The sequence below is a fragment of the Phalangium opilio genome, unplaced genomic scaffold (genome assembly GCF_054372755.1).
Source record: "Phalangium opilio isolate 3A_F unplaced genomic scaffold, DU_Popi_V2 ptg000048l_1, whole genome shotgun sequence".
Lineage (NCBI taxonomy): Eukaryota > Metazoa > Arthropoda > Arachnida > Opiliones > Phalangiidae > Phalangium > Phalangium opilio.
In genome coordinates, this window is record NW_028324170.1 from 702,209 (window position 1) to 718,578 (window position 16,370).

The 16,370-nt window shown below is 38.2% G+C and overlaps 2 protein-coding genes across 2 annotated transcripts; one reads left to right on the plus strand and one right to left on the minus strand.

The window, feature by feature from the left end:
* Positions 1 to 188: 188 nt before the first annotated feature.
* LOC149673484 (uncharacterized) lies at positions 189 to 2,597 on the plus strand. Its single transcript, XM_089839048.1, has 5 exons — positions 189 to 557; positions 632 to 689; positions 755 to 1,004; positions 1,411 to 2,049; positions 2,121 to 2,597. The coding sequence occupies exons 1-5, from the start codon at positions 528 to 530 to the stop codon at positions 2,482 to 2,484; spliced, it is 1,341 nt and encodes a 446-aa protein (XP_089695174.1). The 5' UTR covers positions 189 to 527; the 3' UTR covers positions 2,485 to 2,597.
* Positions 2,481 to 4,172, minus strand: LOC149673485 (putative sodium/potassium-transporting ATPase subunit beta-3). Its single transcript, XM_089839056.1, has 3 exons — positions 4,043 to 4,172; positions 3,776 to 3,964; positions 2,481 to 3,252 (listed from the first exon to the last, which is right to left on the minus strand). Exons 1-3 carry the CDS (start codon positions 4,154 to 4,156, stop codon positions 2,692 to 2,694), a joined length of 864 nt encoding a protein of 287 aa, XP_089695182.1. The 5' UTR covers positions 4,157 to 4,172; the 3' UTR covers positions 2,481 to 2,691.
* Between the last annotated feature and the right edge of the window lie 12,198 nt (positions 4,173 to 16,370).

Genomic DNA, 16,370 nt, shown 5'->3' on the forward strand with positions numbered 1-16,370 from the left:
ACGTCGGTAATTCCTCGCGTGAAACGTCGGTAATTCCTCGCGTGAAACGTCGGTAATTCCTCGCGTGAAACGTCGGTAATTACTCGCTTAAAATGTTGGTAATTACTCGAGTAAATTCGGTAATACTTTGTGTAACCTCGGTAATTTCGTGCAACGTCGGTCATTTCCTACGTAACCTTGGTAAGTCTAATTTCCTAATCTGTTACGAACTTCGACCTTTTTTTTTTTTTAAAAAAAAAAGAAAAAAAATTCTAGTTGGGTCCTCCTCTATAAAAGCTCTTTTTTTCTCTGTGTTAAAGTACACGCCTTCCAAGGTTGGATTCAACTATAATTTAGCTAGACCAATTTTTTTTTAAATGACCTACTAGCGTTTGATATTTTTTGAATTCGTCTACTTTTGAAATCTGACACGTTGATTTCATTTTGAGTTTTATTTGTTGAGAGGTTTTCGCGTGTTTTGGTTGTGTTTTTCACGTAATCATTTAACGGAATCGCGTCTTAATTAGTTCTTGATTTAAATACTTACCATGTATACTCCCAAGTTAATTAACAAAAAGGTAATTAAAATTAAACTAAATTAAAAATCCCCTAAAGTTTCTTTGAAAAGAAAACCCGGGCATTTTTCGTATAGGAAAGTAAAGAAAATTGGGTAAAGAATAATAAGGAGAGGAGTCGTAGTTTCGTGTTTGGTACCATAAGTGAATAAGTATTTAAACGTTTTAGTAGTTAAACCGGGTGTTTGTTATTTATTTAGATAGCGAAACATCGTCTAGTTGCCCGAATTTAAATACAATCTCGAAAAAGATCTCAAAATCAAATATCTCTATAATTCCTAGAAAGAGATTACTATCGTCAGAAGTTAATAAATCCATACCTAAAGAAGTAGGTTATCGAAGGCGCGTGTCTCAGAATTTAACGCTATCTTCTAAGGAATCTGAGAATGATTTTAATAATCTCTACGACTTTGAGATTATTTTGCATAAAATGGAGTGTAAATTTATAAGGTATGCTTACTTTACGTGTTATCGGGATTTAATTAACGTTACTAATTATTAATATGGGGATGTATCTAACTCGCTGCCTTTGGTACCATCCTCGCATACTTGATAGAGATTTAAATTGGTCTGGTAAAACGTGTTCAATATAACCCATAAAACATTAATGTAATTTCACGACGTTGTAGGCTTAACACTTGCTCGATCATTTCTTCTCGGAATAGAGTAATTTCTTTCCCATATATGGCAACGTCATAGTCCTTAACCTTAGTGATATTCCCCCCCTTCTGGGGGCAAATAGTATTCTCTCTTACAAAATTGCCCCAACGTTGGGGGATACACATTTCACTACCCCCTCTCTACCGAAATTACTCTACAGGCATATTTTTCTTTTCTTATTTCTTGGCGTTTTCAGATTGCAACTCGAACTTGAAGAAAATAAATCCGAATTAGTTAAAGTTTCGTATCACAACCAATTACTTCGAAATGAGTTAGGAATGTTAATCACCGAAAATGCTCTACTTAGAGCGACTGAGGGTGACCACGTCACCTCAGACTTGGCCACCAATGACAAACCCATGAACGAAATAGGCTTAGTAGTAATTTCGGAACCAGATGACGAACCAAATCACCCAATAGACCCCATAGGCATAAATTTAGAGTCTGCTAAACCTTGTTGTCAGGCTTTAAACGTCAGACGTCGTCTAAGTCTTACACCGGATGTAACACCCGGAAGTAGATTATCTCGCGCATCTTCCCCTAATAAATCTTGGGAAAATAGTCTGGTCCTTATCAACCGAGCTATGGAGGAAACTGACGTGGTAGAGTTAAGGAAGCTATTACTCGCCTCTATCGTCGAGTCTCAGGTCCATCTTACCAGACTCGAAGAAGCTGAAAATCGCCGACAAGAAATACTAAATCAGGCTGAAAAATCACACTCGGATTTGAATGAGAAAATTTTACGTTTAGAGGCTTTAAAACATATAAGCGGTTTAGCTACTGACAGGGATGAGTTGAGACTGGCCAGAGGGGAGTTACGTAGCGCCCAAGAAAGGTAAACCGGAAGTAAACACTTCCGAAATAGTTTTGGGTTAAATTATCGTTTCTTTTCCCACGCATTCATAGAGTCAATCGTTTGGAATTCAAATTCGATGAAATTAAAACAAACTTAGATCAAAAACAAGACTCACGACGACTTCCTCAACCGGAAGTTGCCAAAACACCCAAAATGAACAGTGTTAAATCGATTCTTTATAGCACCATAAATTTTGCAAAAGATATATTAACATCCCACGTTTATAATGGAACTGTAACATTGGATTCGACGCCCGTAATTGCAAGTACTAATAATACCGAAGAACAACGGGAAATTCCGGTTATGGGAGAAGATGTCCTGAAAGACATGACATTCTCTTACGATGTTGATAGGGAGATATTTAATAATAGCGCCAAGTTTCAGGCGTCAACACCAAAGAAAGCTGTCAATTAAATTAAATCATTTTAATATTAATATCTAATATCTGTATTTTGTCTCACGTAATATTTTATTGTTTTAAATTCTCTTTAATCGTTGTAAATAAAGTTTATTAATAACAGTGCGTACGTTGTGACTGCTATGAGTTGAAGGGTCAAGTTTAATTGCCACGGGTCAGGGAATTCTGGTGGTATACGGGGAATTTGTGGAACTACTTACAATTCACTGAAACGTTAACCCTGAATTCAAAGTAAAACTTATATGCCCTGGAATGGGATGCTTATCGGTAACTTTGACGTTGTCCGTCCATAAAAAACACGTCACACTTAGTTTTTCGTTCGTGGGTACCTTCGCGAATTGCAACATGACGAAAGACACCCTTGTAGAAGGGTCAGACCCTAAGTACTTGACGTGGAAACCGGGATAAGGGCTGTAGTTAACACCAACGTTTCTTGTATCCGTGTGACACGTTATGTGAATTAAATTAGGGTCGTATTTACGACGAACTAATTCCGGGACGTCATGCCGGAAGTTATCGGGGTCGAACGGTAATGGTGACCAATGAATTGGTGCCCGGAGAACGATGGCCACGCACGGGTATTCGCTGAAGTATCCGAAATTGTTAATTAGCGAACAGTTTCGGTTTAGGTTGATGTCGTTAATGTTCTCGTACGACGCGAGAAAGTTCGATAGTTCGTTTATTTGATGTTCGATTCTTTCGACGTTTTTCGTGTTAACTTCGATGATTTTTTTGCTGTTTGATTCCGGTACTGTGTACAGGATCTGTGTGAGAGTAATTATTATTTGATTATGCGAAGATTTCAGACCATAAGTGTCAGAACTCTGGATTTGTCACAGATACATGTTAATGCTTCGAGTATATGACAGGCCTACCATAAGTTTATAAGACTATGTTCCATAAGTATGACACTTCCTATACTTCGTAATTCTAGCTCTAGACTTACAACTCGAGCTAGTTCGAGAACGACGGAAGCGAGAATTGAAGTCCTACACTCGGTGGTTAATTTTGCAGGACTTCCATCTTCCTATTTTGTCTGTACTAGGCGTCACTTTACTAAAATCTATGACCTACGTCCCCCCCACAAGCTCCAGTTTGTAACCAGTGACAAAATAACGATAAGCCTACGTTTTCTCTTTCCAACGGTACTAAATACTTAGGGCAACAACAATCAGAACTCGAGTAATTAAGGAAATTAGTTTAATTAGTATAGTTCGCTTCTAAACCTTAATTAAAAGCCTTCGGGACCCAATTAGTAAGTAAAGTACGCGCTTATTTCGTACTTACATCGGACGGATAAGGCGTTGTTATATGCTTTGAAAGGTAGATCGCGACAAATACGATTCCAACAACAACCATAGTGCAAAGTAAGGAAACTAGACCCATAAAGGTCAACATTCTGCGGGCTGGGTTCCATACCGGGGGGTCACCCGTATGAGATGAACTACCAATCAAAGGCAAGGCTGCCGCGATACCCTGTAATATATTAAAAATTAACTAAAACCTTGGTAATTAAATTATAACGCGAAATAAGTCGAAAACTTCAATACAAACCATAACGGGTAACGATGTCTTTTCATCGCATCCTGGAAGAGTTTGCGCCGATAAAGGCTGGGTTTTTGGGATTAGTAGACCGGACATGTTTTTCATACGAATTTCAGTTGACATCTTTATCTGTTGTACGTCACTGACGTCCGAAAACAACCCATTTTAGCTAAAAACAAGTTGGGAAAACCAAAATATTACCTCTCCGAGTCAAGAGAAGGACTACCTACAAACTTATTTACCCAGTTATGGAAATGTTTATTTTTTTTATGAACAAATACTGAAGTTAAAATTTATGAAATATTAAAGCAGTATACAAAGCATAGAAAATATACTGTAAATCAGACGACATTTTACATCCAATAAGTATATACTTGTACACATTAAAATCATCCGATGGGGGAAAAACGGGAAATGAAGAGATAAAACTTTGGAGGGATATTACCAAAAGCGGATTATGCTTCACACATAAAGTACGTAAGTCCCATTTTTCCATAGCTTTGGCCATGGATTTCATGATATTCCCGAAGTAAAAACTAAGCAGACGAACAAAAAAGCTTTTAACCAATCATGAGCCCCCTAATCATAGATAACCTCTTTAATGCCAGACCAATCGGCGACGGCTATTACTATTTTCTTGAATGGGAACTCGACTCGACCTCGCCGTCGACATAACCGGGAAGCCCGGAAGGCGAATTTCGGTAGTCGTTATAAAATATTTAACGTTTTAAAGCTAAAGTTTCGAAATTTTTCGAGACATTTAATAAGTCTTCAACTAAATATTATAAGATTTTCATTAAATTTCAACAGAAAAATAGATCTGCGAATAAAATTAGACACGAAAACTACACTAAGCCTTGGCTAGATATCAGCGGCTGAGGCCGAGCGGCGCATCTCGAGCCGCCGGCGGCCGGACTTGCCGTAACGGCGAGAACAGAAAAATACCTCGTTAAAAAACAGATACACGGCGTCTTAAATAGTCCAAGCAAAAGCTACCCAGATTAAAAGATTTTCGTGCTTTACTCCCAAATAATCTTTCGTATTGGGAATAGTTTTAACTAAAGAATATTTCAGACACTCTACTCAATATTTATACTAGTTCCCTAATTTCAACAGAAAAATAGCTATGCGAATAATAATAGACTCTAAAACTACACTAGGCCTTGTCTAGGTAACAGCGGTATGGTGCCGGTATCCCGATTCCCGAGCCGCCGGCGGCTGAGCTCGCCGTAACCGCGAGAACAGAAAACATTCATCGTAAAAAACAGATGCATGGCGTCTTAAATAGTCTAAGCAAAAGCTACCCAGATTGATAACATTTTAACGCCTTACTCCCAAATAATCTTTGGTATTGTGAATAGTTTTATCTAAAGAATATTTTAGACACCCTACTCAGTCTTTATAGTAGTTCCCCAATTTATGTACCTGATAAATCGGTTCTTAAGGCGGAAGGATCGGATGGATCCGAAAGAGCCGCGTTACTGAACTATTTCCCTCCGCGTAAGGGGAGGTTCTTTCCTAGGAGCTTAGAGAATATCGTGTAGCTCCCCCAGGCACATGTTACGTACTTCATGTGTAAAGCCTAATCGGCTTCTGATATTACCTTTACGTGTTTGTAAAGGCCCAATTTGCTACTCCTCAACTGTATACCCTCTATGTTCAAAGCCATATTCACAACAGGGTTGCCATGTAAACACTATCCTCTCCTTTCACCTCAACAATTTTCTTAGTTTGTCAACATGACGATTAAAGTTACATAACACCAAAGCTAATTTGTGGCTACACACACTGAAAGTAAACGTGCACCATTAAAATCATGATAACACGAAGCTATAATCCGATTACGATCAGACCTTTCACTGATCTGGGCTGCGTTCAGCAGAGCTCACCAAAAAAGACAGCGGATTTTGGAAAACGTTTACCGGTGAGATCTGTCGTCATAGCTTTTCTCCGGTCATCGGTGTTTTAAAAATGAAGCTAGCGCAATAAAGCGTGCAAGGTACAAAGGCTTAACAAAAATTGTATGATAACATATTTATGGAGATAGATAAGAACAACTTTTATAATTAAACATAGAAACTAACATATCTCTTAAAATTCTCGCGTGATCAACTGGTTTCACGTCAAATAAATAGCTATAGTCCCATCAGAACATAGAGACTAGAAACCCCAAGGAGTGGCAGGTCCCCCGCTCTACAAGCGCAAATAATATGTTGCTCATAAATTGGTACATGAGAGCTTCCGGCCCGTTTAATTTTGCTTAGCGGAAGTCGCCGTGTACCCATTGCGTGTACCATGAAAAAGGGCAACAAGTTGAGGCATTCCTGCCACTCCTTGGGGTTTCTAGTCTCTATGATCTGAATCAGCAAGAGCTATTTGTATTAATTCCTCCATGTTTTTTTCGCCAAGCTGAGAACTACGCGTTTTACGTCACGTTATCCAAAAACCCGACTATTTTCTTTGGTGGCCGCGCTGGCTCAACGCTGAGCACCGTGCCGTTAAAATTCATAACCAAAATCCCGTTCTGTAAGACACTGCTAACACAGAGAATATAAGGGAGGAGTGGAAGCTCCCCCGCTCCACAAGCGTAAATAGTTATGTCTCGCTTAAATTATACTAGCGGCAAGGCTAGCGGTACGAGGGAGTTTCCGGCTCAATAGCGCCACCTACGATACCATTTAATGACTCAAACGGAAATGCCTCGGTACTGCGCATTGAAGATGCGCGGTAGAAAAGCGAGACAAGTTTTGCCCCTCTTTCCACTCCTCCCCTATACTCTCTTCGCTGCTAACAGCGCTGAGCTCTGCTCAACGCGGCCCAGACTTCCACCATGATTATAAAATCTTAGCCTGATTATTTAAAAGTGTAATTAACTTTCGGCTCACTCTGAACCGTTAATGTCTCTGCATTACAGAAACGAAAACCTAGCGTTTACTTTATGGTTCACTAGGCCTATTGACAAATGAAAGTTCATTTGACAATATAGTAACGTTCTTCTTGAAATCACTTTAGAAAGGATTATGCTATAAACAGATGTAGTATAGCTTAAGTAATATATAAACATCGATTTCAAATAATAATATTAAAAAAAGTTCTTGGGATATCAAAATGAAACAGAGCTTTATAGCTACAAAACCACTAAAGGCATCGAAATTACGAAAAATATTTCCATATATTAATTATACATTATGAGAAAACCAAATATTAAGGTTTTGTAGGATTTCTTTCCACAAAACAAAGCGAACTGCTAACGCGATGCACTAACGGACGGACATACACAGACTAAAACATAGACTGCTTTTTAACTCTTTCCGTTTTAATTTTGAGTTGAGAAACAAGATTATCTTAAATATTAAAATAAATATAATTAATATTAAATATTTTCTTCGTTAGTTGTTCGCCTTATTGAGCGTTACATCGCGTTGATAAAGAACAATTAGACATTCTTGAGAGACTTGACTAATATTGGCGTTTGAAATGAAGCATACGCCGGTTGCATTACCTTACTCAAATAGGTAGTATATAAGGGTGTCGAACTACAGCTAAAAGCAAGAACAACCGCAATTGCGAAAACCTTTGGTGGACAACCCACCCTAGGGAGGCTAGACGTTTCTCGTAACCCTAGCTGATCGCCGCGAATGTCTTAAACCCAACGATGACGATGGAGTAGAAGCCAGGTGTACAGACTGGTGTCCAAGTGGAATGGACGAAGACCAGAAGATGGTGGTGATTAGAAGCCAGTATGTACAGACTGGTGTCCATGTGGGATGGACGAAGACCAAAAGATGGTGGTGATTAGAAGCCAGTATGTACAGACTGGTGTCCATGTGGGATGGACGAAGACCAAAAGATGGTGGTGATTAGAAGCCAGTATGTACAGACTGGTGTCCAAGTGGAATGGACGAAGACCAGAAGATGGTGGTGATTAGAAGCCAATGAATGCAGACTGGTATCCATGTGGGATGGACGAAGACCAAAAGATGGTGGTGATTAGAAGCCAGTAAGTACAGACTGGTGTCCAAGTGGGATGGACAAAGACGAGAACTCAAGTAAAGGAGCCATTTCCGTGACTGTGAAAGCAGTTCGGAAATGGCGAACACGTTTGCTCCGATTTGGAAACTGCGAACGCGGTCACGTGGGTGTAACAACAGACACACACACACACACACAGACACACACACACGTCGAAATTAGAACCTCTGCGTGACATACGTCACTCGGAGAGGTAAAAAGTAGAAGGGAAATTAGGTGAATACCCCCATTACTCTAATGAAATAAACGTGAGGCTTAATTGGTTTAAAAGCAGGTATACTAGAGGAAATTATTTCCAAGTAAAGGCGTTGGCATTTCCCGGGAATTGTTAGGTCCCGAATCATGGACTATATAAACCCAACAGGGGATGGGAAAACTTCTTACCATACAAATATATAATAACGAACGGTATGCACTTGGGCCGCTAGAACAAGAGATTAAGATTAGCCTGCTAGCATATGTAGATAAGGGGGACATAAAATGCGGTTCTTTATTTTTCTTGAGGCTGCGTCAATATCTTCGTCAACTTGTGTTATCGTTTCACTTATTGTTATTAGGTTACTTATGATTTTTAACAATAAACTTTGGAGGCTCATAACTCTGGTTCTACTAGAGATACGGGGATGCCCTTTGAGTATGTTATAGTCCCCCATCCAACCATACTATAAACTTAGGGCTACGACAAACAGGGGCCGAGTAATTAAGCAAAACGTAAACAAACAACCCCCTCCATAGGAATAGCACTACACTAAACTTTGGAGGCACGTAACTCTGGTTCTACTAGAGATACGGGGATATACTTTGAGTATGTTATAGTCCAATTTGTCCCCCATCCAACCATACTATAAACTTAGGGCTACGACAAACAGGGGCCGAGTATTTAAGCAAAACGTAAACAAACAACCCCCTCCATAGGAATAGCATTACACTAAACTTTGGAGGCACGTAACTCTGGTTCTACTAGAGATACGGGGATACACTTTGAGTATATTATAGTCCAATTTGTCCCCCATCCAACCATACTATAAACTTAGGGCTACGACAAACAGGGGCCGAGTAATTAAGCAAAACGTAAACAAACAACCCCCTCCATAGGAATAGCATTACACTAAAATTTGGAGGCACGTAACTCTGGTTCTACTAGAGATACGGGGATATACTTTGAGTATGTTATAGTCCAATTTGTCCCCCATCCAACCATACTATAAACTTAGGGCTACGACAAACAGGGGCCGAGTAATTAAGCAAAACGTAAACAAACAACCCCCTCCATAGGAATAGCATTACACTAAACTTTGGAGGCACGTAACTCTGGTTCTACTAGAGATACGGGGATACACTTTGAGTATATTATAGTCCAATTTGTCCCCCATCCAACCATACTATAAACTTAGGGCTACGACAAACAGGGGCCGAGTAATTAAGCAAAACGTAAACAAACAACCCCCTCCATAGGAATAGCATTACACTAACATTTGGAGGCACGTAACTCTGGTTCTACTAGAGATACGAGGATATACTTTGAGTATGTTATAGTCCAATTTGTCCCCCATCCAACCATACTATAAACTTAGGGCTACGACAAACAGGGGCCGAGTAATAAAGCAAAACGTAAACAAACAACCCCCTCCATAGGAATAGCATTACACTAAACTTTGGAGGCTCATAACTCTGGTTCTACTAGAGATACGGGGATGTCCTTTGAGTATGTTATAGTCCAATTTGTCCCCCATCCAACCATACTATAAACTTAGGGCTACGACAAACAGGGGCCGAGTAATAAAGCAAAACGTAAACAAACAACCCCCTCCATAGGAATAGCATTACACTAAACTTTGGAGGCTCATAACTCTGGTTCTACTAGAGATACGGGGATGTCCTTTGAGTATGTTATAGTCCAATTTGTCCCCCATCCAACCATATTAAAAACTTAGGGCTACGACAAACAGGGGCCGGGTAATTAAGCAAAACGTAAACAAACAACCCCCTCCATAGGAATAGCATTACACTAAACTTTGGAGGCTCGTAACTCTGGAAAATTCAGGGAAGTATGAAGGGAAAAACCTGGAAATCTCAGGGAAATTTGTTTTCCAAAAGCGGTATGAACCCTGTATAGTAACTAAATTAATTCCCCCAAAAGCTCAGTGCATATGCTCGAGTCGTTTCCCTTCTTTGCTAGTCCTCTATAGAAATACTAAGTCCATGGTTGGTTTTATCTATTCTATTCTTTACTGTATAATTATTTTATTAATATTTCAAGTTATATGACCATAAGAGTTGAAGATAAACGTAACGCAGATAATACCCCTATATATTATACTATTTTGGGACCTAGCTGAATTACACTCTCGGTCTGTTTTGGCTCCATTTATCTTAGACAAGTCTAAAAATAGCGTTAATATAATTTATATTACGACATTACACATTCCCTTTAACCGCTAACTACGGTTCTAATTGAGATGTATTAATATAAATTAACTTTCAAATTATACACCGGATTGCCTACTTTAAGAATCCATACTCAAATTAATTTTTTAAGCCAATTTAATTGAGCCACACAGAAAAACACAACAATTAATAAATAAAACTCTTATAGTTAATAATAATGCAAGATTTAATTCCTAAACTAATTTAATTTAATTAAGTTCTAAATAACTAAACGCATTTATTTTAGACTATATCGTACGCGTAAGAATGCTACTTTAATAATATATATGCAAATTAATTAAAACACTTATAGTTAATAATAATGCATAATTTAATTCCTAAACTAATTAAGTTCTAAATAACTAAACGCATTTAGTTTAGACTATATCGTACTCGCAAGAATGCTACTTTAATAATATACATGCAAATTAGTTAATTATACAAATTTTCTAATAACCGAACCTGCATGCGTGGTTTATGTATAGCAATACATGCCAAATGAATTTATAGTATACTTTAATATTAAAATCGACTTACTTACGGTGGTAGTAAATATCACTTGGTAGACTATATATATTATTCAATCTCTCAACTATTTTTTTCTCGGGTAGTTTCCGGTGAAAGCCGAGCAATCTTCCTAAATGATGAAGAAGATAACCCTAAAATGTTGAAAGTATAACGCCTAAAAAGACTGGGCTGTTTACGTTCGTAGCTTCATCGATTTCTCGCTTTGGTAAAAGCCCATCCCACTCACGTAAACGTATCCGCAGCCTCCCTGACTGTGTGTGTCTTATGTCCCTACTAAGAGAGATAGCCGAATATACTGTAGCTAAATCCAAGAACGCAAAAGTCAGAAACGGTTGTTCTCGGCTAGAACATGGATATTATAACATCCTACAAGGATAGGAAAAGTGGCGTGTGGTTTCTGTGTCCATACAAAATTTTACATTGTGTTTCTGATAAGTCTGGCATGAATTGAAAGGATATGTTCTTTGGGTACACGATTTTGAATCTTAAAGGACACTTCTATCTCCCATTTTGAAAATCTAGGTTTATTTCGTGTCCATGATTTCAATGCATAGAGAGGTGGTGGCTAGGCTAATAGAGTAATGGCAGCATTCCACCTTTGACTGTATTAAACTCAATAGAGAAACAACATGGGCTGCCACTAGTCTACGTAACTTCTATCTCCGTTTTGACGTCCGGGACACTGTTTTAGAGTTATGACTTTTTTATGAGTATTTTTGGGATGACCATTTAATTTAATTAAATTAAAAATCATTGTATTTTGAACAGTTTCTTAATTAAATTTAAGTGGTCACCGGTAAAATACTCCATGCAATCTTAACTCAAAAACAGTGGCCCTGACGGACGGCAAAATACTTCTTTGCTGGTTCTCTTTAGGATTACAAGGTCCGTGGTTCGAATATACATACATGTATGACTGGATTGCGCGAGTGACTCTCGCTTTTCTGTTAAGCAGCGAGCAAAAGTGGCCGCCACCTAACCTTCTTATGAGCATAAGTCTATAACATACGTTCCATAAGTGTAACACTACCTATACTTCGTAATGCTAGAGATTTACAGCTCGAGCTAGTTCGAGAACGACGGAAGCGAGAATTGTAGTCCTACACTCGGTGGTTAATTTTGCAGTCCATCTAGGTCCTATTTAGTCTGTATTAAGCCTTTGACAGCGCCAAAAACCAGGCGTCTTCACTTTACCTCGAATCTATGACCTACCTCACTCACTTCATGACAAGCTCCAGTTTGTAACCAGAGATTAACAAACTTATGGTGAACATATCTTATGAACTTATGTTATTATCCAGTTTTACGTCACGCGTCTTACTGCCGAGGAATCAAGGGGTCGGACAAATAATTACTTACCCGAAACTAAGAATGAAATGATTATAATAATCGTAAGAGAATGTCCGACGTCTCGTTAGAAATCGACCAAATACTCCGTTCGTTGTTATCATATGAGACAGTTTCGATATTTCAACATCCAACTGTCAGAACTCGGGGTTTATAAAAGATACAGAGAAATCATTTGGACACGTCATAGGCCTATACTTCCGTCTGTTGCCAACGCTACTAGATATGTTTGGTGGGGGGAGTCACTATTAATTAAGGAAATTTTGGAAGACTGGGTTCTGAAGATCTAATTCATCATTGAACTCTCCACTTTGAGAAGTCGTAACGTGGATTTCAATAAGAGATACAGGAAACTATTAGAGTATGTTAAAGCTCCGTTTATTCTCTTTTTCAATACTTGGGGTTACAATAATCAGGGCTAGAGTAATTAAGCAAAAATATTTAATTGCGAATGATACATCCAATTATTGATATTTTCACTTTGGCAAAATTGGGATACCAATTATTGATATTTTCACTTTGGCAAAATTGGGATACCAATTATTGATATTTTCACTTTGGCAAAATTGGGATACCAATTATTGATATTTTCACTTTGGCAAAATTGGGATACCAATTATTGATATTTTCACTTTGGGATACCGAACTCCGGTTCTTTAAAAATGCAGTGAAATCCTTTGAATATTTTATAGCCCCATTTCAACCCATTCTAACATTAACGATGCTCCAAATGTCACGTGATTTTAAAGAGGGGGTAAATAAAATTTTAATTAAAAATACCATTCTCGTAGGAGTTTTTAATCTCGGGCCCAGGAATTTATTGGTTTTTTGATCTACTACCGAAAATCGATCGTTCCCAAGCTTCGATAACGTTTAGGTTCATTCTTATCAATAACCCAAATAAGACACGAGAAAGTTCTAAAATAGAATTGACCATTTAAAAAAAAAAGGGGCCTTTACACGGTCAATGTTTTGAACAAATTAAATGATCCCACCTATGAAATGCATCATCTTATAGATTATTATCGAGATAGGTTCAGTTTTTTACCCAAACATTGTCCAAAATGTACCGAAAACGATGTTTAGTTTCCAAAAATAAAAATATTGTGGCATTATATTTGAACTTTGAGCAAATGTTAGTCTGGATAACGTTTTTTTTACGCCTTGTAACTAAAACAACGGGCCCCATGTGTTTTGCCAAAATTCTTGAGCGTGTAGGGTGCGCTATAAATGATTTATTTATTTAATTCCTCGCGTATTTTGTAGTTTAACGGTATTTCACAGTCACACGCGTACAATTATAGTCATGCATTCAACTCGGCATTCTTTGGAAAGCTTAGAGCGATTAAAACGCGACTTGCACAATTCCGCTAGAAAAGGTGAACTTCAATCGTTGTTGAATTTGTTGGGAGTTCCAACAGCTGACGTTATTAGCGCTAACAATGAAGGTAGAACTCTTTTGCATTCGGCTTGCGAAACGGCGCAGTCGGAAATTGTCGCGTTTTTGTTACAAAGAGGAGCGCCCGTTGATGCTCAAGACGATGAATTTACAACGCCATTGATGGTAGCCGTTGAAGGTGGTCATTACGGTATTGTCACTGATCTATTGGAGGAAGGTGGTGCTAACTTGTATTATCAAAACGAAATGGGAGAGTCGGCATTAATAGTTGCCACCATGGAAGGTGATATTAAGGTAGGAAATTTCTTGAACTATCCAAGGTTAACGGTTTCAATGGCGCGCGAAATTACTTAATGGCTATTCCATTTATCGCTCGCAATCCGCTTACACTGGTACGTCATAAAATCTGTCTTTTGGTACAGATCTTTAAATAGAATATTTTTCAGAGCTTCTCATAGCGGTAAAATGGAATATGTTATTATATAGTGGATGAAACGATATTGGCTAGAGGTAATTGAGGCGATTGGTGTTTTTCACAGATGATGGAACTGTTATGTATGTACGGCGCGAATTTGCACGAACCCAACATTAAGGGCTTAACAACGTTACACCTCGCTTGCGTTCACCAACAGAGAGATGTCGTACTATTTTTGTTAAGTAAAGGAGCGCCTTTAAACCATACTGACAATAATGGTGATACTGCCTTGCACTTGTGTATTAAACACGAAAGCAGTTGCGTTGGACTTCTACTAGCTTGTGGCGCTGACACCACTATAATCAACCACAAACATCAAACGCCTTTGGATCTTGCCATAGACTTTGACGAAGAAACGTACGAAAAATTAATGTTGGCTATGAGGAAGCGACGTTTATTGGACGCTTCTAAAGAAAATGAGAACAATTTTCTAGTTCAATTACGCGAGCATTTAACGAGAATCGATAAACTCATAAATGACAGAAGGAACGAGTTGCAAACGCTAAAAGATGTCAATGCGGTTCTCATGGAACAGAATTTGCTAAAGGAGATAAACCGCTCGCGTTTGATGAGAAATACGGATTCCGATTTGACAAACTAAATTTTAACTCGAATTAAATTTAAACAATTTATTTTAAATTCTGTATGACAATTTCTTTTATTAAATTTTACTATTATAGCTGCGTATCTTCATTCTTAAATTGTGAAATTCCCGTAATTTTCATAAAACTTTAATGAAATAAATTGTTTCACTTCGCAATTAGAGGAACTTAGTCACTGTTCAGTTTTAGGACGTGTTTCTCCATTAGTCGGCGTTTCCTCCAATGATATTCCATTATAGTTTGGACGAAATTATGACATCGTTCTGAGAAACGTACACTCTTCTGAACATGTCAATTTTATTTTTACAGGGAGGTCCTTCAAGTATGTTGTAGCCCAATTTCTCCTCTTTTCAACGATACTAAATACTTGGGATTTCAAAATTAGGGCCTCGAGTAATTAAGCAAATTAGCAATCTCTGGTTCTATACAATATATACAGGGAAATTATTTGAGTAAACTTTCGGACTCTAACGTCACGTGATTTTACAGAGTGTAGTAAATATTTTCTTTAGTGAAATTCACTTAAAAATACCAATTTCCGTAAGTTTGTTTTTTTCGCCAGAAATATTTATTGGTTTTTTGATCTACTACGAAAATCGTTCAAGTTTCGATAACATTAATTTTTTTTCTTATCAATAACCCAAAATAAGACACGAGAAAGTCTAAAATAGATAGTTTACAAACATGGAGGATTCATACAATTTACACCAGGAGGCCAGGCTACCTGGAGGACAAAAGCAGACAGGTTTTTGTCCTCCAACTTAGCCTGACCGCCTGGTGTAAATGGTATGAAACCTCCATGGACCATGTGTGTAGACTATCTATAGAATTAACCGTTTTAAAAAATGGGGCCTATAGGTTATGTTGACAACAAAGACGATATATAGGGCTTCAACGATACGTCTTTTAGTAAACCAGGTATTCAAAAACCAGACTCAGTTTTAGCCTCGACTTCACTTTCTCGTGGGATCCTTGATGCCAAGTCGTCATATTGGCAAGCACATTCTCGGGTCTTTAGAGAGCTTTTAATTTTCTTCATTGCGGATTTTTTAGTTTTAAGGGTATTTGACACGCGTACAACTATAGTCATGGATAGGAACCTCAAGGATATACCTCGGTATTATTTTGAAAGCTTAAACCCATTAATTCGCGACTTGCACAATGCCGCTAGAAAAGGTGAACTTCAATCGTTGTTGAATTTGTTGCAAGTTCCAACAGCTGACGTTATTAGCGCTAACAGTTATGGTAGAACTCTTTTGCATACGGCTTGCGAAACAGCGCAGTCGGAAATTGTCGAGTTTTTGTTAAAAAACCGTGCGCCCGTCGAAGCCCAAGACAATAGATTTAGAACGCCATTGATGGTAGCCGTCGAAAGAAGTCATTACGAGATTGTCACTAATCTAGTGGAGGAAGGTGGTGCTAACGTGTTTTTTGAAAACAAACTTGGACAATCGGCATTATTCGTTGCCTGCACCCATGGTGATATTAAGGTAAGCTAAGACCCCGTAGAAATTTCTTCAACTAACT